Genomic DNA, 17,963 nt, shown 5'->3' on the forward strand with positions numbered 1-17,963 from the left:
AAAATCCTAAAGCACAACATATGAGAACCACTGGCTTAAACTATGAGATTATTTCCTGAGTTTACAGTGTTCCCATCCCATACTATGAAAGAATGACATCAGATGTCTGTGAAATCTTTGATAGACGATATATAACAACGGGTCATTGGATTATCATTATTAAAGACTATATTTGAGGACAGTATTAGAAACAACAACATCTAATGGCACAATTGTACAGTAATGTATACCCTTTTATTTTAGACACTGCGTGAGAGGTATGTTTCGCGGTGGTGGAAAGTAACTACATTGATCAGAATCAACTTATTGTTATATTTTACACAAGGATTTTCTTTCAGTATCAGATTTCTCTGAAATCTGATGCTGACAAATCAAGAAGTTGAGTGGTTCTGAATAAACATTGGCAAGTGGAAATACTGTACATAACTGGTACCAACCACAGGGCCTTGGCCCTTTACTTCAATGGTGGCATATTCATACAGTACTTCACGTCAGGTATTGGGTATTTATTATTAGTGTATAATTAATGTGATGTATATGTATATATCTATTTTGGGAAATTATTCCTCAGCTAGTTAGAAAGACGTTTAATTGGGATTTTTTTTTAGCACTGTATGGAAAAAAATATATATATATACATTTATATATATACATATCATTAAATGTAACCTTCCATGAGGCACTCTTTTATTAAGAAATGCCATGCACTGATGCACATCAGGCTTGCAATGGTGTTAACTCCCACAGCACAGAGGGGCGGTGCAACCCACGCTGTGAATTGGCTAGCTGGCTGTGAAGCACATGTTGACAAGTAAATGTCCCAATTTGTGACATGACATAGGTCTGTGTTTTGCTTTTTGTGTGGGGCTTATTTCTTCCCCCTTTTCTCCCAATTTAGTCACTATGCCACTTGAAGGGTAATACCACTCATTTTCAACATTGAACTATGTCTTTAATACACCTTAGAGCTGTTGTGTGGAAATAAGAAAAAAGTCCCCCCCCCATCTATGTTGCCTAGAACTGGATAATTGATTGAGGTCATGTGATCAGTGACATACGTACGGTGTACTTTTGGCTGAGGGGGCGGAGCCAAAGTACACCTTGCGTATGTCACTGATCACTTGTTTGAAAAGCCCAAAAAAACGTAACCCGCAACAACCAATATTTACAAGCAACTTTACAGATAAACAAGCCCAAAGTGGCTAATAATATGAAAACCAAGCCCGCCCATAGGCCCCGCCCTATGGGACCCACCGCCTTTCGCCCATTGGGTCTCTTCTCTTCGCAGATGAGTGAGGCTGGGAACGAGGCTACCATTGGACTTCATCCGACACGCCCACTATGGGGCGGGCAACTGATTGTGTAACAGGCTTTTAAAACCGTTGCACTTGCAGCCACATTGCTTTTGTTGTTGCGTGTCCGTCCGTCCGTTTCCAACTTGAACCGTCCTTACCAATACAATTTGATATATTAGGATATATACAATATTATATAACCTACATTCCACAATGGCAACACAGAAATCGTTCGCCAAAGGTAAGGCGTGCATTTTTTTAATTTATTTTGTGAATGATATAAGTCACATAATGTGACTTATATCATTATAGCCCTAGAATGTCTGTGATATGACATACATTTCATGTATTCCAGATAAATGTAATACATAAATATCACAGCCATTCAAGGGCGATTATTTGCAAGCTGCAGACCAACATCCACTTCTTCGCCTATAAAAAGAAGATGCAATCTTATACTGCGAGATTACAATTCTATTATTGCCATCTTTATAATGCACCCGGTTATATAGACTACCTGCTGAAAATGAGCTCTGAATGTGAAGTTTACACAAGGTGGAGGTGGATTAATCATTACAATGCATCACAATCATTTCAATGCATTCCATTTCCTTGTCAGGATTAGTAACGCCCTGTCTGCCTTTCAAGTGTTGTGTCTGTCATCATAAAAGTCATATGACTCAGTACTTGTGACATTTTGCAAAGTCATGGTGATTTTGCACTCAATTCAGTTTTAGCTTTGGCTAGATTATGGCTGATTATTTGACTAGAAATTAATACAAATCAAAAGCACTGAATTAAATGTTTTAGTTTTACGGATTAAATGCAGAATGTATTCCTGTTAATAGATGTGTTATGATATGTGACTTCAACTTCGTGGATTAAAATGTCAACCACCCTGACACTCATAGTGCATAAAGCAGTTGTTTTTTTTTCAAAGGGGTCCTTGTAGTTGTAGGGGTTCCAGGGGGTCCCCAGCAAAATGAATATACCATTGCAATCAGTTTAACCACTTAACCCTTCTTTATACTTTGACTAGCCTATTGAAAATAGCAGATCTACAAGCTCACAACATGTCATGATGTGAAATTGGAATAGAAAGATAAATAACACAAATCTTCTTGTATGACAAAATATTTTCAGGTGGGGTCCGCGGCCAAATATACAGAGATTTTTGGGATCCTTGACATGAACATTATTGAGAACCACTAGCATGAAGCTCCGTATTTTCCTACTAGAAGATGTGTAATGTGGGCATGTGTTTGTGTGTGTGTTTCAGGTAGCCCTGCCCCAGGCCCAGTGCCTAAAGATCACATCAGACTGTACAGCATGAGATTCTGTCCCTTTGCCCAGAGGGCCAGATTAGTGCTCCACGCCAAAGGAATCAAGTGAGAAACTTTTACATTCAAAATATTGCACAGATTTGTTTTTTTTATATCGTTGCTGTCGGGCAGAAACCTCCTATCTCCATATTCTCATTGTTTGTGTTTTATTTTTGTAAATTAACACCCTACTTGATCATACTACAGCGTCACACAAAAGTATCAAAAGTAGCAGATCTACAAGCTTGAAACGTGGCGCGAAGCGACCCGTTTTGACCTTGTAGATCTACTATTTTTTTATTTGAATCCTGAAAAGTAACAGTTTTGGACGTGTAAGGTTTCCACCCGACAGAGACGATATATAGTTGTATCATGTACAGCGGTGGTTCTTAAAGTGGGTTAATTGAGGGGTTTCCAAATGGACCCTTAGGCCTGTATCTCTGAGACTTATGGAAGTCCTTGAAATGAAAACGTTTGAGAACCACTGTATTAAAAGGATGCTGTACCACACAGTACAGTATGTTGAAATGTGTGTACCCAGTACCTAGTTTTAATTTTTGTATTTATTTGTCAGGCATGAGACCATCAACGTCAATCTGAAGGATAAACCTGAATGGTTCCTGGAAAAGAACCCACTTGGCCAGGTTCCAACTCTGGAGACAGGCAGTGGTCAGGTGATCTGTGAGTCTCCAATCACCTGTGAGTACCTGGATGAAGTCTACTCTGGAACTAAACTGCTGCCCGCCGATCCTTTTGAGAAAGCTCAGCAGAAGATGATGCTGGAACATTTCTCCAAGGTACATGTTATTAGCAAAAGAATTTAAAAAAACACATTATGTACCAAATGCCTGCCTCTATCTCAAAACTACTCAGTGACAGTAAGATCCTCAGTTGTAACCACTTGAAACCAAGTGCACCTATTCTGGGGCAAACATTCACCAAAAATAGCAGATGTACAAGCTCATAGTCACAACATTGTGAGCTTGTCGATTGGCCATTTTCAGCAAAGAGATTTTGGCGTAGAGGGAAATGCTAGGGGAGTGTAGAAATGGAGGTCAATTTTGTTCGATTTGTACACTCTGAGTTAAATTAACACTTACATTTTACACTTACAGTGTACACATAATCAATTTCCCATGTATTGTGTGCTCACAGGTAATACCATACTTCTACAAGATCCCATTGGGCAGAACGAATGGTGAGGATGTAACTGCACTGGAAGACGAACTGAAAGACAAGTTTGCCAAGTTAAACGAGGCAAGTTTTCTTTTTCTTGTTTTTAAGAAAATTGAATCTTGGATCTCAAGATCCACATGGGAACAGGACGCATCACCATGGCAGCTTGTGATGGACATTTTCATTAATAATTCATTTTTGCCACGGATAAAATAATCATCTTACCAAAAACACAGTGGCCTAGCCCTAAATGTATACTAATGGACTCCTAATGTGTCATAGGGTCTATTCCAATGTGCTGCACATTTTAAAACAATAGTATGTCTGCATTAACTACTGAGCCACTTAACGACCAACAGATTAAATCCTAATTATTTTGGATAATAATAATTGAGTCTCATCAGTACAGACAGTGCTTCAACCTCAAAAGGGCCACTTAGCTGCAAACGTGAGTGGGTGCGTATTATACATCATATGGCTAATATAGAGATTGCTGGCTTTTCAAAAGACAGTGTTACTTGAGGACAGAAGGAGATCCAGTTCTACCAGCTAAACCATTTGGTTTGGCAAGGTACGGTAGCTAGTGGATTCCATTAAGGTATTCTCTGTCGATGAGAAAGTCCAAGGCATGCACATGTAACAATGGAAAAAAGACACACCCTACAAGCTACATTTGATTTGTTTGAAACAAGGAGACAAAAAGGATATGTACATGCTGAGTGATTAATGAAGGGCATGCCAGGATTTTAATTGAATGCAGTGTCACAATAGGCTAATGTGAAGGCTTGTGGAGTGTTATTATAGTTGTCAATTATTGAAATCCCAAACTTGGACCATGCCACATTTAATGCTTGTCTTAGGACTGACACCTGCCAGTCTCCAGGTTTTCGAAAGTACCACCACTACCAAGTACTACCACTTTAACCCTGACATCCCAATTTTGGGCACGTTATTATATTATAGGCTGAAAAGATAAGAAAATGACTGTTCTACAAGCTCTACAACATGCTGTGATGTGTTGTGATTGATTGATTTGGATAATAATAATCCAGCTTGTAGATAGCCCCCCCCAAATGATGATTGTATTTATTTATTTGATAAGTGGCTTGTTTTAAAATGTGTAGCGCTGTGGAATAGAGTAGACAATATGGCACATCAAGGTGTCCATTATTATATATTTAGGGCTAGGCCTATGTGATTCTGGTATATTACCTTTTTGTAAAGCACATTTAGCTATTTTCACAGAATTGAGGCAGCTATTAGCAATAATTTCCTTTAGCTGTCTTGTTGTCTTCACCTGATGCAATTGTGTGTACAGGTACCATGTGCAATAGGCCTACTAAAAATCTCCTGCAACTCATGTCATGAGCATGTTACTTTACCAATCACCAAAGTTATTCAAACGCATTTTTATGTTTCTACATTATAATGAAGAAAATATATAGCTATTGAAGTAAATTCTGTGTAACACACCGTGGTTAAATAACGTGGAATAAACGCAAGCTTTTAGTGGGGTTGCAGAACAAAGGAGACTAGTCCGTGGTGATAAGGTTCCTCCGTGTCTTTATTTGTCGACAAGGAGCATAAAGGTTACTGCCAGAGGGTCCAGAATTTAGCAGCACCCTGCTTTCACATTCAACAGGCGCATATATACTCTAGATTTCAAAATAGGCTCCTTGGTTTCAGAGCCCCTCCTGTCCTCATTTTCAACCAATCACAGGCTGATCCGTCATGGCCGAGCCGGTAGCCCACTGCGCATTTTAATAGGGTCACACAATGCCTTGAAATCAATTCAACAATATTCTGCTTTTAGTACAGAACCACATTTCACAATTAAGTTTCATTATGAGATTAATACTCTGCACATTATACACTTTAAAATGGTACCAAGAATCATGTTCTCATTCATCTGTAAACAATAGTTACTCAATGAGGCTTAGGGTTAGGAACAGGAATCAATTCAAAGTGGATACTTTTTACTTCTCCTGGCTTCTACTTTAGTTAAAATCACACAGGTCATAGATAAAGACTTTGTTCATTTTACTTCAGTATATGTTTTTACCCAGAAATAATAGTTACACAATCAAAGCAACTTTGTTTTTCATTCAAGTGAGTTAGATTCATTCAAGTGAGTTTCATTCATGTGGGCTTGTGGTCACAGGGCTGTTCAGACAGGTAGGCCTATGCTAAATAGAATACCATGGGGTCGAGCCTCAAAGCAAATGATCACAATAGAACAAAAGCTCCTCTTCCTGGTGTAAACACAAATCTCTTTTGTTAACCAAGGCGAGGTGTTTGTCTTTGTCTCCCCAAACACCCATTTGGTTACCTGGGCCGTCTCTCCAAGTAGAGGGTCTATTGTCACACAGCAAATGGTCATGTCCCTGTAAGGAACATTTTAAAGAACCTAAATTTAATCATTCTACTTGTACCAATTAAATAAGTCAAGTTGTGGCCTATTTTATGTATGATTATGTTATGAAATATACTACATATCCCCTCTCAGAAGACTTATAACGTCTTCTGTAAATCAGAGCTTTAGGATATATTTCAGCACAAAATCATAATCCAAACCTCTGCCTGGGAAACAACCTGCAAAAAGTTAGTGTACGCAATACCCCTCTTGATTGTAGAATGGTAACCTATACAAATCAAAAAATAAAACCAAAACCTTAATTTTTTAAATCAGCTCCATCTGTATCTCACTCATTGGCTTAGTTCAACTGAATAAGATGTCTATCAACCAAGGCACGTTTGTGTCGCGAACCACATTCGTTTCCTCAATAGCTAGAAAATCATTTGACAGATCCAATATATACAGTCGCGGCATGCCACTCCAGTCGTGTTCAATCTCAATTTCTCCCCGAAAAGAATACGAACGAGTTCGCTTCTTGGCCAAAGTAGCGACTCTCCCACGCGTGCACTCGTGGGTCGTAATCTCTCAAAGAAAAACCTTGATCTCAACACAACCGGGTCAGCACATCACAACAATACACTAGAGACCAGTCAAATTATTAAACCGCCATGAATGAAGCACAAATCAAATTTAACCTTTGCAATAAAATAAAACCAAAACAATTCATCAAATAAACCAATTAATATCAAGCATAGTCTGTATCTCATTACAACCTGCAACAAGCATAATCAAAAAAAGACATCATGAATACATTACGATATGTGGTTTACAGGAGGTTCACGCGCTTACAGAAGGAACTTCTGTATTTTTTTCTTTTTTCGCCTATACTAACAAACGCAATCTTCTTCTTGTTCCTGTATTTATGGAATGTTCAGTCATTGAAGCAAAAAACTGTTCACAGCTTGGGACAAGGGAAAAAGAAAAGGGGGGTGTGGTGAAAATGATGAAGCGTGGGGGTGTAGTGTCATTTTCCAATGACACTTACTGGGGCATTTCTCTGTGCTTGCAAAAGGCGTGTGAAAACTTACACGGATCGCCAAAAATCACCCCTCCACTGAGAGAGGGTATGGCAACTTGGTTGAATCTCCAAGTCCTGCAGATCTGGATTCTGGAACATCTAGCCGTCCGCTTGACGTCTGTGGCTCTATCCTTCTGCCGTCGTGTAGTGTTGTAGTTCGATGAGTAGACAGAGGAGAAGTTGACCTCAGGTTGAAGATTCACACCGCCCCTGGTTTGCAGAGCTGAGTTGAAACAGTAGATCTTCTCGTCTTTTGCAGTCATCTCCTAGATCTGAGGCCCCGTCCCGTTCTGGATCGCTATGAGGCCACACCCTGGTCTCCTGTAGAGCTGATGGCGGGGAGTAGAGTCCCTTCCTGGTGTAGCTGTCTCACTTTTGGCAGCAGGAACAGTTATGGGTCGAGGTTGTCACTTGTAGCCGCTGTCATCCCGTGTGGACCGCCGCCGACATGATTCGTTTGACCTCTCCTCGACACCCGGTTCTGACAGCCTGATTCCTCTGACAGCTTATCACCTATCCGTTCACCTCCTCCTCAGCATCTCCCATTCTTCCTAGCACGAGAAGATTTTGGAAAAAACGTCCCTACACTTTCCTAAGAAATAAAACATGCACCCCTTCAAGTCAATACACTCACACAAGAGGTGTTACTCATTCACTCAATTCAGTTCATGCAAAGGTATTAGTGTAGGTCACGAAAAAACTCTTAATTAAATATTGATCTGGCCTATGAACTGGTCAGTTTGTTCCTAAAAAATACTATGTCCAAAACCCCAATTTTAAATGTTCCCTTTTATACCTCCCCTCTTGAGACATAAGGCCATACTAATGGACATCATGTCTCATTAAACCCCAAAAGATCAGCACTGAAGTCCCAAAATTACAAAAATGTTATACTGTGCACTGTAGCAACAGCTAAGTTTCTCCACGGTGTCTCAGTACTGACAACAATTTACCATTCGTGTATGACGCTCACCGAACCAGTTTACTGGATCTGTCCCAATCCACACCCTACTGTGGAAAATGGCCAAACAATTTAGTCCTAATTATTCTTATTATCGTACATTGTCCTATAGCTATACTCGAAATGAGCAGGAAAAAAATACCAGTGTCAAAAAACGAACAGCATCTCTAGCTCCTTCCAACAAACCATCCTATACTAGGTTAAAACTTTGTTAAATTTAGTCAACCACCTGAAAGCATATCAAACTCTATGCTAAATCTCCAATTAGAGTAATTGACAGTGATCACTATTATGATTCAAAATAGGTAGAAAATAAAGTTGTGGCTTCGCTTCTTTTTTTTTTTTTTTTTTTTTTTTTAAGGTCAAGTTCAATGGTGACTCAGGGTTTTCTTTTCTTGTCAACAACGGTTTATGTATTCCATCATTGCCCTACGCCACCTGTTCCAATATGTCCAGCTAAAGTAATGTCTCTGTACGTGTCAACTTTTGAAATGTCTCTATTCCTATATCTTCTTGTCATCCATACGGCAGGGAGCAATAACTGAAGTGTGTTGCCCGGGGAGGGGACAGTGTTGTGCAAAATGAGTCATATGACCACACGTGAAGCAACCCGTATACTTGAGAGGCCTGTTCCTCTGCCCAGAAAATGGTCTAAATCCTTGCACTTGCTGATGTGCCCCTTGCGGTGCAGGTATAGGGGTGGGAGTCTGCTGTGGTGCAGACCGATAGCCTTCCGGATGGGGAACCAGCTGTTGATACTCCATGTGCCCCTGCTGCACACAGTCAGGGAGTCGCCAGGTCGGGCTGAAACCTGGTAAAATCTGTGGGGTACCTTGTAGAAGAGCTGGGGCTGCCCGTGGAGCAATGGGGTTGATAGCCGGTGGTATCTGGTTACACTGGCGCCAAAGATGTCCATATTTCTGACAGATGTAGCACGGCCCTCTGAAGGGACCTCCCTGATGTCGTCGTAACGGCTTTGGGTTTGCTTGCCTGTCACCTGCTTCCTGGACGCTGCTCTTTAGATCTGGTCTCGCCATATCAACCACTGCTCCAGCTCCCAGCCCGTCTCGTAGTCCATTGTCACTGCAATGCCCTGTGTCCAGGGCTGACAATTGGTCGATAGGTTTCTCACCCGGTGATACAATGAGATCAGAAGATGCAACGCTCCTCTCAGCTGGTCCTGGGCGTACCTGCGCGGTTGTCATCCTGGTTTGGCATCTCTCATAAGCCTCAGTTAATTTTCTACCCTTTTTGAAAAACAATTTAAATACTGTATTCTCCTTTGCCTTTGTGTCTGAGCAATCCTTCTGATATGCTCTAGCAAGCATTCCGAATGTGTCAATAATTATTGGGTCAAATATGCTGTCTTGTGGCCAAGGATTTGAAGGGTGCAACAACTTGTTCTCCCATATTCCCAAAATTTTGCTGATCACATCAATAAAAGAATCCTCTTGTTGCAAGGAGTGTTTCTGCTGTACCGATACCATAATCGTTGATCAAATATCCAACTGATATTAAACCACAATTATTATCACGTTACTCCAACCTCTATAGGTATTCCCCTCTGGAATCAGATTTTACTTACACTATACTATGTTTTATATCAATTTTTTCTTCTAAAAATCACACACAAATCATAAATGTCTCGAGTCCACAACGGACCTCTGTCAGTTTCTTAAGAACAGTTTTGAAGGAGAAATAATATGGGAATATTATAATGCAAGTGTGATGTGTCTATACCACTCAACACACACGTGAGTCAACCCAATAGTGTTGCTCCTATATCCTAAATGTTTGAATTTGTAAAAATGTGTAAGTCTGGTCAATACATTACTTTAATCCCAGACATGAACCGTCCTCTATTAGCCAGGACCGGAAACAACTCAACCGAATTTGGCGCTCCCCTCCCACGGAAAACTATGAACAGACATGAACGGATTAAATTAGACACAATACAGACAAACAACATTAATCAAGCATACTTAACAGTGAACTTACACACAAGAAACACCATAGAATACCAATAGGCTGAATAACTGGTTAGACAAAGACTGTTAAAAGAAAGGATAACTCCTATAAGTTAGAAATGTTAAAGCACAAAAGAACACAGAACCTCTCAAACTTCTCATTCATACAGTGTGCATGCAACCTTTGTGTCGACCACCAGGTGGAGTCAGTCCAGGTGTTTGGATGCGTCAACCACTGGAAGGGGCAGGTTCATAAATAGAAACCACTCCCACTGCAAGATGCGTCACCAGACACTAACCTAAATATATCTCTTAACCACCAGAGCGCGATAATCGACAAACTAAAATGATAACACAATGTTCTGTAGTTCTGAGTTCTACCACTGTGGTGGAAAACTACAACTCCCAAACTGTCTACTTGAATTAATAAACTAAAATTGAATTCACTTTAGCAAAATAAGAATCACCAATATCTCCCCGTTGCAACAATTCAGACGCTTTTTGGAATAAGCCCCCAAACCCCTGCAATTAGAAAGATTGAGAAACTTCTACTTAATCGTCCTCTCTTTTAGCCTTTTATTATAACCAAACCCTAAATACCCCCCTCTGTATTCAATCACAAATATAAGCATCACTTACGATCCAGTAGCCAACCAAAATGTAATGCTTCCATGAATGAAAACACACAGATCGTATCACACCTATAGTTTGACCTATAATTAACATGATGTGTCCAAATGTCGCTACAAAACGTTACCCCAATAATCAACCCTTAGCATTATCAAAAAACAACAATGACCCCGTCGAGTCCCCTAGCGTCCTAGGTTTGTTATTTCTCAGAAAAATAGCCTTACGTCAATAAGGAGGAACAAAATTATAGTACTTAAACAGTCAGTTAAATTATTAAATTAAATCTGTCGTGTATAAAACACAAAACGGACCGAATTCAAATCTTTTTAACAAATCTTTTCCTTTATATTATCTTAGTATTACTATTATGTTAATACTAAACACCATACTTTAGCACAAATTGAAATAATTATAATCAATCTACTCCTACATGCCATTATTACACTAACAATTATTTTCGTCCCTTTTTTCAACTATATTTAACACTCCAAAAAGATCATCTACGTTGATTTTAGGCCTAAATAATCATATCTGTGTAATTTCAACCTAAGTCCTTAGATAATTATTTCATACTATTCATTTCAGCTTCATCATCCCCTCACGACACATAAAACAATTGAAATGTGTCGGTAACGATCTCCAACTCGCCAATAACTCACAAATACAACCTATTTAAACAATTTACAATGGAACAAGCCATCTCCCTCAATACTGCTAATAAACTCCTTCTACATAAAAACAACTTCAAGCCTCAACCTTTTTGTCAAAACGTACAACTATAAGTGCTTCAAATCATCACAACAGACACAACCTTACTCAAAACATCAAACTTCAAACACGTACTTGAACACACCTACTCACGCCCCACGGGCTAACAAAATTAAATCCACAGAACCAAAATATCAACAAAAATGGAAATACTACGAAATCAAAGAAAAACCACATCCCTCCTCAAGCATAATATCGGCCAACATTAAATTAACGAAATACACTGCTACCACGAAAGCAGAATAAACCGCATAAAAGAGTTATTGCATAAATGTAAAAAGTGTAAAGAAATAAAGAAATCAAATTTAAACCACACAAACCATAGCCGTGCCAAGCTAATCATCTTCCCTTATCCAAATACTCAGCCAATTTCTCGTACTTAGCATCTTGCAAACATATGAGACTCCAACCCCTATATGCCTCTTTGACAAAAATGGCAGCTGAATGCGGTCAAAACTACAGCGCCTTGTCAACATTTCTTATTTGTAAGGTTACTTGCTTATACTTCCGGCAATGGGTCTGGAATATATTCACTACTAACTGTCTCGCAATTGAACTGAAGATTTAAAGAACATCAAGATAATTAAGCGTAACTTGTTTAAAAGTTTGGAAAACGATTATGAGTGCAGTAAAAACAGCCAAAAAGAGAACAAAGGAAACAAAAGAAGATTTTCAGACTTAAAGGGAACCACAAAGCGACTCCCAAAAAAACTACAAAGCAAGATGGCCGCAAAACCGCTAGACCACTGTAGCCAAAATACTTAGAATTCGATCTCAGCACCAAATGTAATCACCAAAGGACAATTATTACACGTTGAAGCCCCAATAACATGCCTCACCCGTGTGACTAAGAGAGGTGAAAACGATCGGGCCTACTACAAATCTAATTATAATAACCCAACAGACCAACGTGTACAAGCACCACACCACAGTGTAATCATGAATGGGATATGTAGAAAGAGAAACCTATTATTGTCGGTTACTGTAACATGAAGTCCTATGATATTGTTATAAATCCAAACGGGTACGGTAACCAGGCTAATTATCTTCCCCTCTGCAAATACTCAGTCAACTACCTGTACTTAACATCTTGCAGATATATAAAAATATATCCACTATTAACTGGCTTGCAATTGAACTGAAGATTTGCAGAAAATCAAGACAACTAAGCGTAACTTATTTAAAAGTTTGGAAAACGAAACAGCTCCAGATATAGTCAATTATCACAGGACATTGTATAGAAAAACTACAGACTAGCAAAAGCTAGTTTGAAAGAGAAAGAGAAAAAAAAAAAACAATAACAGAAAAGATACAGACATGAGCTGTATTTCACCAAAAAGAGCACAATGGAAGAAGGAGAATTAGCCAGCCAAATTTACATGCTGAGAAAAGATAAGCCTTAGTGACATTCACAACAAGAGCAAGTTTCAGCAGAAACATAAAAGTGTTTGCAGAGCCACTTAACCAGCCCCAATCATAAACGCAACGCATTTCGCATGTACTCCTAAACAGAAACCAAACATAATTTCATCAAATATCATCTTTTTACTTCAGCATTCGCAATGCTATATTCCTGGCCTACACCAACACTTTCCCCAGGGATAAAGACCGGGCTTAACGAGTCGTTAAAAAACACATCGCCACTTTTTCATCCATCGCCCTTTACCTCCAACAAAAGTATCACCTATAGCCGAACGAACGATTCATGCCTCTTAGCATTCCATATGCTACTACACCTCTAGTCATAGACATTTTACGGGCGTCTAGCACTCGAGGTCTAGCGCGCGCCGGCGTCTTCATGCGCCTGTACAAACGCACAAAGCTGATAACCGGGATCCATGTAAAAAAATAAACATGGCATTTCAAATGCCACACATAGGTATAACGGAGCTGGCTTATCCTCTCACACTCGGGTAACATCTAAAATGTATCTCTCTTATCCCTACACGGTAGAACACTACAAAATACATAACCATACGAATTCAACCCTATTCTGCTAAACTACTCAACGATTTGACTCGACTAATTGTTAGACTTATGCCGAGAATAATATTCATAATCACAAGTATCTTCCATTGTTCCCAAGACACAGTCAAGGCCACGAGTGACCAGCCCTTACGCCAGCGTGCCACTATGAGCACGTTTTGAGGACACACAGATTGCCACTAAGTCCCCATACCATTATTTACAGTTAAATTTTCACGGGAAGGCTATAAAAGCGAAGCCCCAACTTTCAATGCCTCAGTTCTCAATATCGCAACAAGGTACGTTTAAGCCATATTACACAACAGGTTCTGCATCCTCTTTATGCGCATAACCAGCATACCAAATTACACATGTGTTGTACTGCCGCTAACAAGCCGTGAGCCCATATAGAGCCCCTAAACCTGTATTATTGTACTTCAAAGTACCCATTATCCTCACGGCCTCCCCAATCCATACATCCCCCATAAATGCGCACGTTGCCACGAATGCGTACACAGAATACAAGAAAACAACAGGATCTTTAACGAGTACCCCCTCAGATAAAGCCATTTCACAGAAATGTGGCTATAGTAACACTCACCGTTTGAGCAGCACAAAACTCCACACATCCAGAAAAAGTCCTCATAAGGCGGATAGTTAAATCGTCCTGCCGACTACGCCAACTGAAGTAAATTCTGTGTAACACACCGTGGTTAAATAACGTGGAATAAACGCAAGCTTTTAGTGGGGTTGCAGAACAAAGGAGACTAGTCCGTGGTGATAAGGTTCCTCCGTGTCTTTATTTGTCGACAAGGAGCATAAAGGTTACTGCCAGAGGGTCCAGAATTTAGCAGCACCCTGCTTTCACATTCAACAGGCGCATATATACTCTAGATTTCAAAATAGGCTCCTTGGTTTCAGAGCCCCTCCTGTCCTCATTTTCAACCAATCACAGGCTGATCCGTCATGGCCGAGCCGGTAGCCCACTGCGCATTTTAATAGGGTCACACAATGCCTTGAAATCAATTCAACAATATTCTGCTTTTAGTACAGAACCACATTTCACAATTAAGTTTCATTATGAGATTAATACTCTGCACATTATACACTTTAAAATGGTACCAAGAATCATGTTCTCATTCATCTGTAAACAATAGTTACTCAATGAGGCTTAGGGTTAGGAACAGGAATCAATTCAAAGTGGATACTTTTTACTTCTCCTGGCTTCTACTTTAGTTAAAATCACACAGGTCATAGATAAAGACTTTGTTCATTTTACTTCAGTATATGTTTTTACCCAGAAATAATAGTTACACAATCAAAGCAACTTTGTTTTTCATTCAAGTGAGTTAGATTCATTCAAGTGAGTTTCATTCATGTGGGCTTGTGGTCACAGGGCTGTTCAGACAGGTAGGCCTATGCTAAATAGAATACCATGGGGTCGAGCCTCAAAGCAAATGATCACAATAGAACAAAAGCTCCTCTTCCTGGTGTAAACACAAATCTCTTTTGTTAACCAAGGCGAGGTGTTTGTCTTTGTCTCCCCAAACACCCATTTGGTTACCTGGGCCGTCTCTCCAAGTAGAGGGTCTATTGTCACAACACAGCAAATGGTCATGTCCCTGTAAGGAACATTTTAAAGAACCTAAATTTAATCATTCTACTTGTACCAATTAAATAAGTCAAGTTGTGGCCTATTTTATGTATGATTATGTTATGAAATATACTACACTATATCTAGATTTTTTTTTTTATAAAAAAAAATAATTGCCACGGACATAGATATGTCTTGCCACGGACATGTTTGTCAATGTACGGACATGTTGATGAGCCTTGCATGGGAACGGTGTGGCTCCACTGTGAAAAAAGGAAAAGACAATTTTGGGTTTACTAGTTGACGTTCCCCAGATGTTTTACTCCTACATGACAGAACTGTTTATACCGTGGAAAATAAAATAACTACCGTTTGTTTTTCAGGTCTTAGTCAAAAACAAAACTAAATTCTACGCGGGTGATTCCATCTCGATGATCGATTACATGATGTGGCCGTGGTTTGAGAGGCTGGAGTTGTTCGAACTGAAGCAGTAAGTATTTGTTGTTCTTGAAACTGACATAAACCCTATTGTCCGGGGTCTCACATGGCAGTGTTGGAAAGTTACTATGTACATTTACTCAAGTACTATACTTAAGTAGAATTTTGAGTTACCTTTACTTTACTTGAGTACATGCATTTTCACTTCACAAAAAATATTTGACAATTAAAATCACAAGTTACTTTGTAGATATAGATATAGATTATTATTGCAAAATATACATTGACCAATTAACCCCTATTTTATACTTTGGCTATTCAAAAACAGCAGATCTACAAGCTTGTGAGCTTCCGATCTGCTGTTTTCAAAGATTCGATTTTGACCAATTTTGAAAAGTTATGGAAAAAAATAAAAATATATAATTCTGCATAATGACTACGTTTGGTACTATAAAGTATATTTTGATGCCAATGCTTATGTAATTTAATTCAAGTAAAGTATTGAATCCAGAAATTCTACTTGAACATTCTGGTATTGCTACTTTTACTTAAAAATAAGTAATGTTGATTATATTGAATTTTGTTTTGTTTTCAGTTGTCTGGATGGAACTCCAGAGCTGAAGAAGTGGAGAGAATGCATGTTTGAGGATGCTACTGTCAAAGCCACCATGCACACTGTGGACACTTTCAAGGGTTTCTATAAGACTTACATGGAAGGGAAACCTGACTATGATTATGGCCTGTAGATGAGAGCAATTTTCTTTTTTCTAAAGGGAGATTCCAGGATTACATTCATTACTTTTTGTCTGCTATGAATCACTTTGTTTCTCTAATTTGTTTACATTTCAATAATGCTATAAAGAGGGTGTAATTTGAGGGTGTAAGAGGGTGTATTTACAAGGAATTAGTGGTAGACAGGGGTCATAGCCATGCTGGCTTGCGGTGGACATTTTTGTCAAAATATATTTTTTGCCATCGACATACAATGGAGCGGACAATAATATTACCAGAAACCCATAAAGAGCTATAGCCTTAAATGACCTTTACAGGTGTGTAACTCTGGGAGTTACCCTACGGGTCCATTTGGTTCCATTTGTGCACTCTCGTGAGTTATGGGGGTCCTTGAAAATAAAAAGTTAGAGAACTCCTAGTGAGTGGACTCCTAATGTGTCATAGTAAATCAGTGTCTTACATATTCTGAAGAAAGCCTGGAGATTGACATTCAGTAATTGGGTCTCATGATCAAATTGACAACATTATGATGTTATAATATATGGCATGGAAAAAAACAAAATTTGCAACTTACAAGGCCAAGTCCCATAGACTGTATAAAGAGAAGTCTTGCCACGTCCGTGTACGCGGTGGCACATTGATGACCCCTGGTGGTAGACCATGGGGATATGCTAATGGTGTAATTTAAGGTTTATGTTAGTGTTGTATTTTCAACATCCAGATTTTTCATGTGTTTTTTTTACCATTGAATTTGAAGTGGATGTACCTTTATACAATAAAGACTACATGTGTGTCATGTGATGGCACCATAGACTTCACTAATCTGAAGTTGATACTGCTTTCTTACAGTGTTAAACCACTTAAACCCCAGCATGCCTATTTTGGGGAAACATTTGTCAAAATGAGCTTGTAGATCGGCTATCTTTGGCGAACAGATTTGGTGTAGATGGAAAAAAGTGGTCCAAGGACAAATCAGGTCCGTTTTACTAAGAATGAAGTTGGTTAAATCGGTGGCTTTGTCCAAGGCACACCAATGGGCAAGTTAAAATCAAAAAATATCTTCATAGCAAAGAAAAAAGCGATCTACAAGCTCACAAAGTGTCACAATGCCACACCTCGTGAGCTTGTAGATCTGCTATTTTTGCTCATTCTTAAAAATGTATGGGGAAGAAAACAAAAATAGGGATGCCAGGTTTAGAGTGGCTTAAACATATATTATTATATGTAATATGTTATTTTCCTCTGGATTGGGAAATTAGTTCACACTGATATACATTTAAAAATAATTCATAACTTTGTACAATTATTGCAATAATGTGTGGTCACAAAATCCTAAAGCACAACATATGAGAACCATTGGTTTAAACTATAAGATTATTTCCTGAGCTTACATAGTGTTCCCATCCCATACTATTAAAGAATCACATCAGATGTCTGTGAAGTCTTTGATAGACGATATACAACAACAGGTCATTATCAAAGACTATATTTGACATCAGCATCAGAACAACAAAAACCAATGACACAATTTTAAAGTATACCCTTTTATTTTAGACACTGCGTGAGAGGTATGTTTGGCGGTGGTGGAAAGTAACTAAGTACATTGATCAGAATCAACTTATTGTTATATTTTACACAGGGATTTCCATTGAAATCTGATGCTGACAAATCAAGAAATTGG

At 39.0% G+C, this 17,963-nt stretch overlaps 1 protein-coding gene across 1 annotated transcript; it reads left to right on the plus strand.

The window, feature by feature from the left end:
* Nucleotides 1-1,390: 1,390 nt before the first annotated feature.
* On the plus strand, nucleotides 1,391-17,104 carry LOC311059421 (glutathione S-transferase omega-1-like). Its single transcript, XM_084077349.1, has 6 exons — nucleotides 1,391-1,536; nucleotides 2,575-2,683; nucleotides 3,192-3,414; nucleotides 3,773-3,874; nucleotides 15,496-15,602; nucleotides 16,146-17,104. Exons 1-6 carry the CDS (start codon nucleotides 1,509-1,511, stop codon nucleotides 16,294-16,296), a joined length of 720 nt encoding a protein of 239 aa, XP_083933475.1. The 5' UTR covers nucleotides 1,391-1,508; the 3' UTR covers nucleotides 16,297-17,104.
* The last annotated feature ends 859 nt before the right edge of the window (nucleotides 17,105-17,963 follow it).

The sequence above is a fragment of the Gymnoscopelus microlampas genome, assembly GCF_963454915.1.
Source record: "Gymnoscopelus microlampas genome assembly, chromosome: 13".
In the NCBI taxonomy this organism is placed as follows: Eukaryota; Metazoa; Chordata; class Actinopteri; order Myctophiformes; family Myctophidae; genus Gymnoscopelus; species Gymnoscopelus microlampas.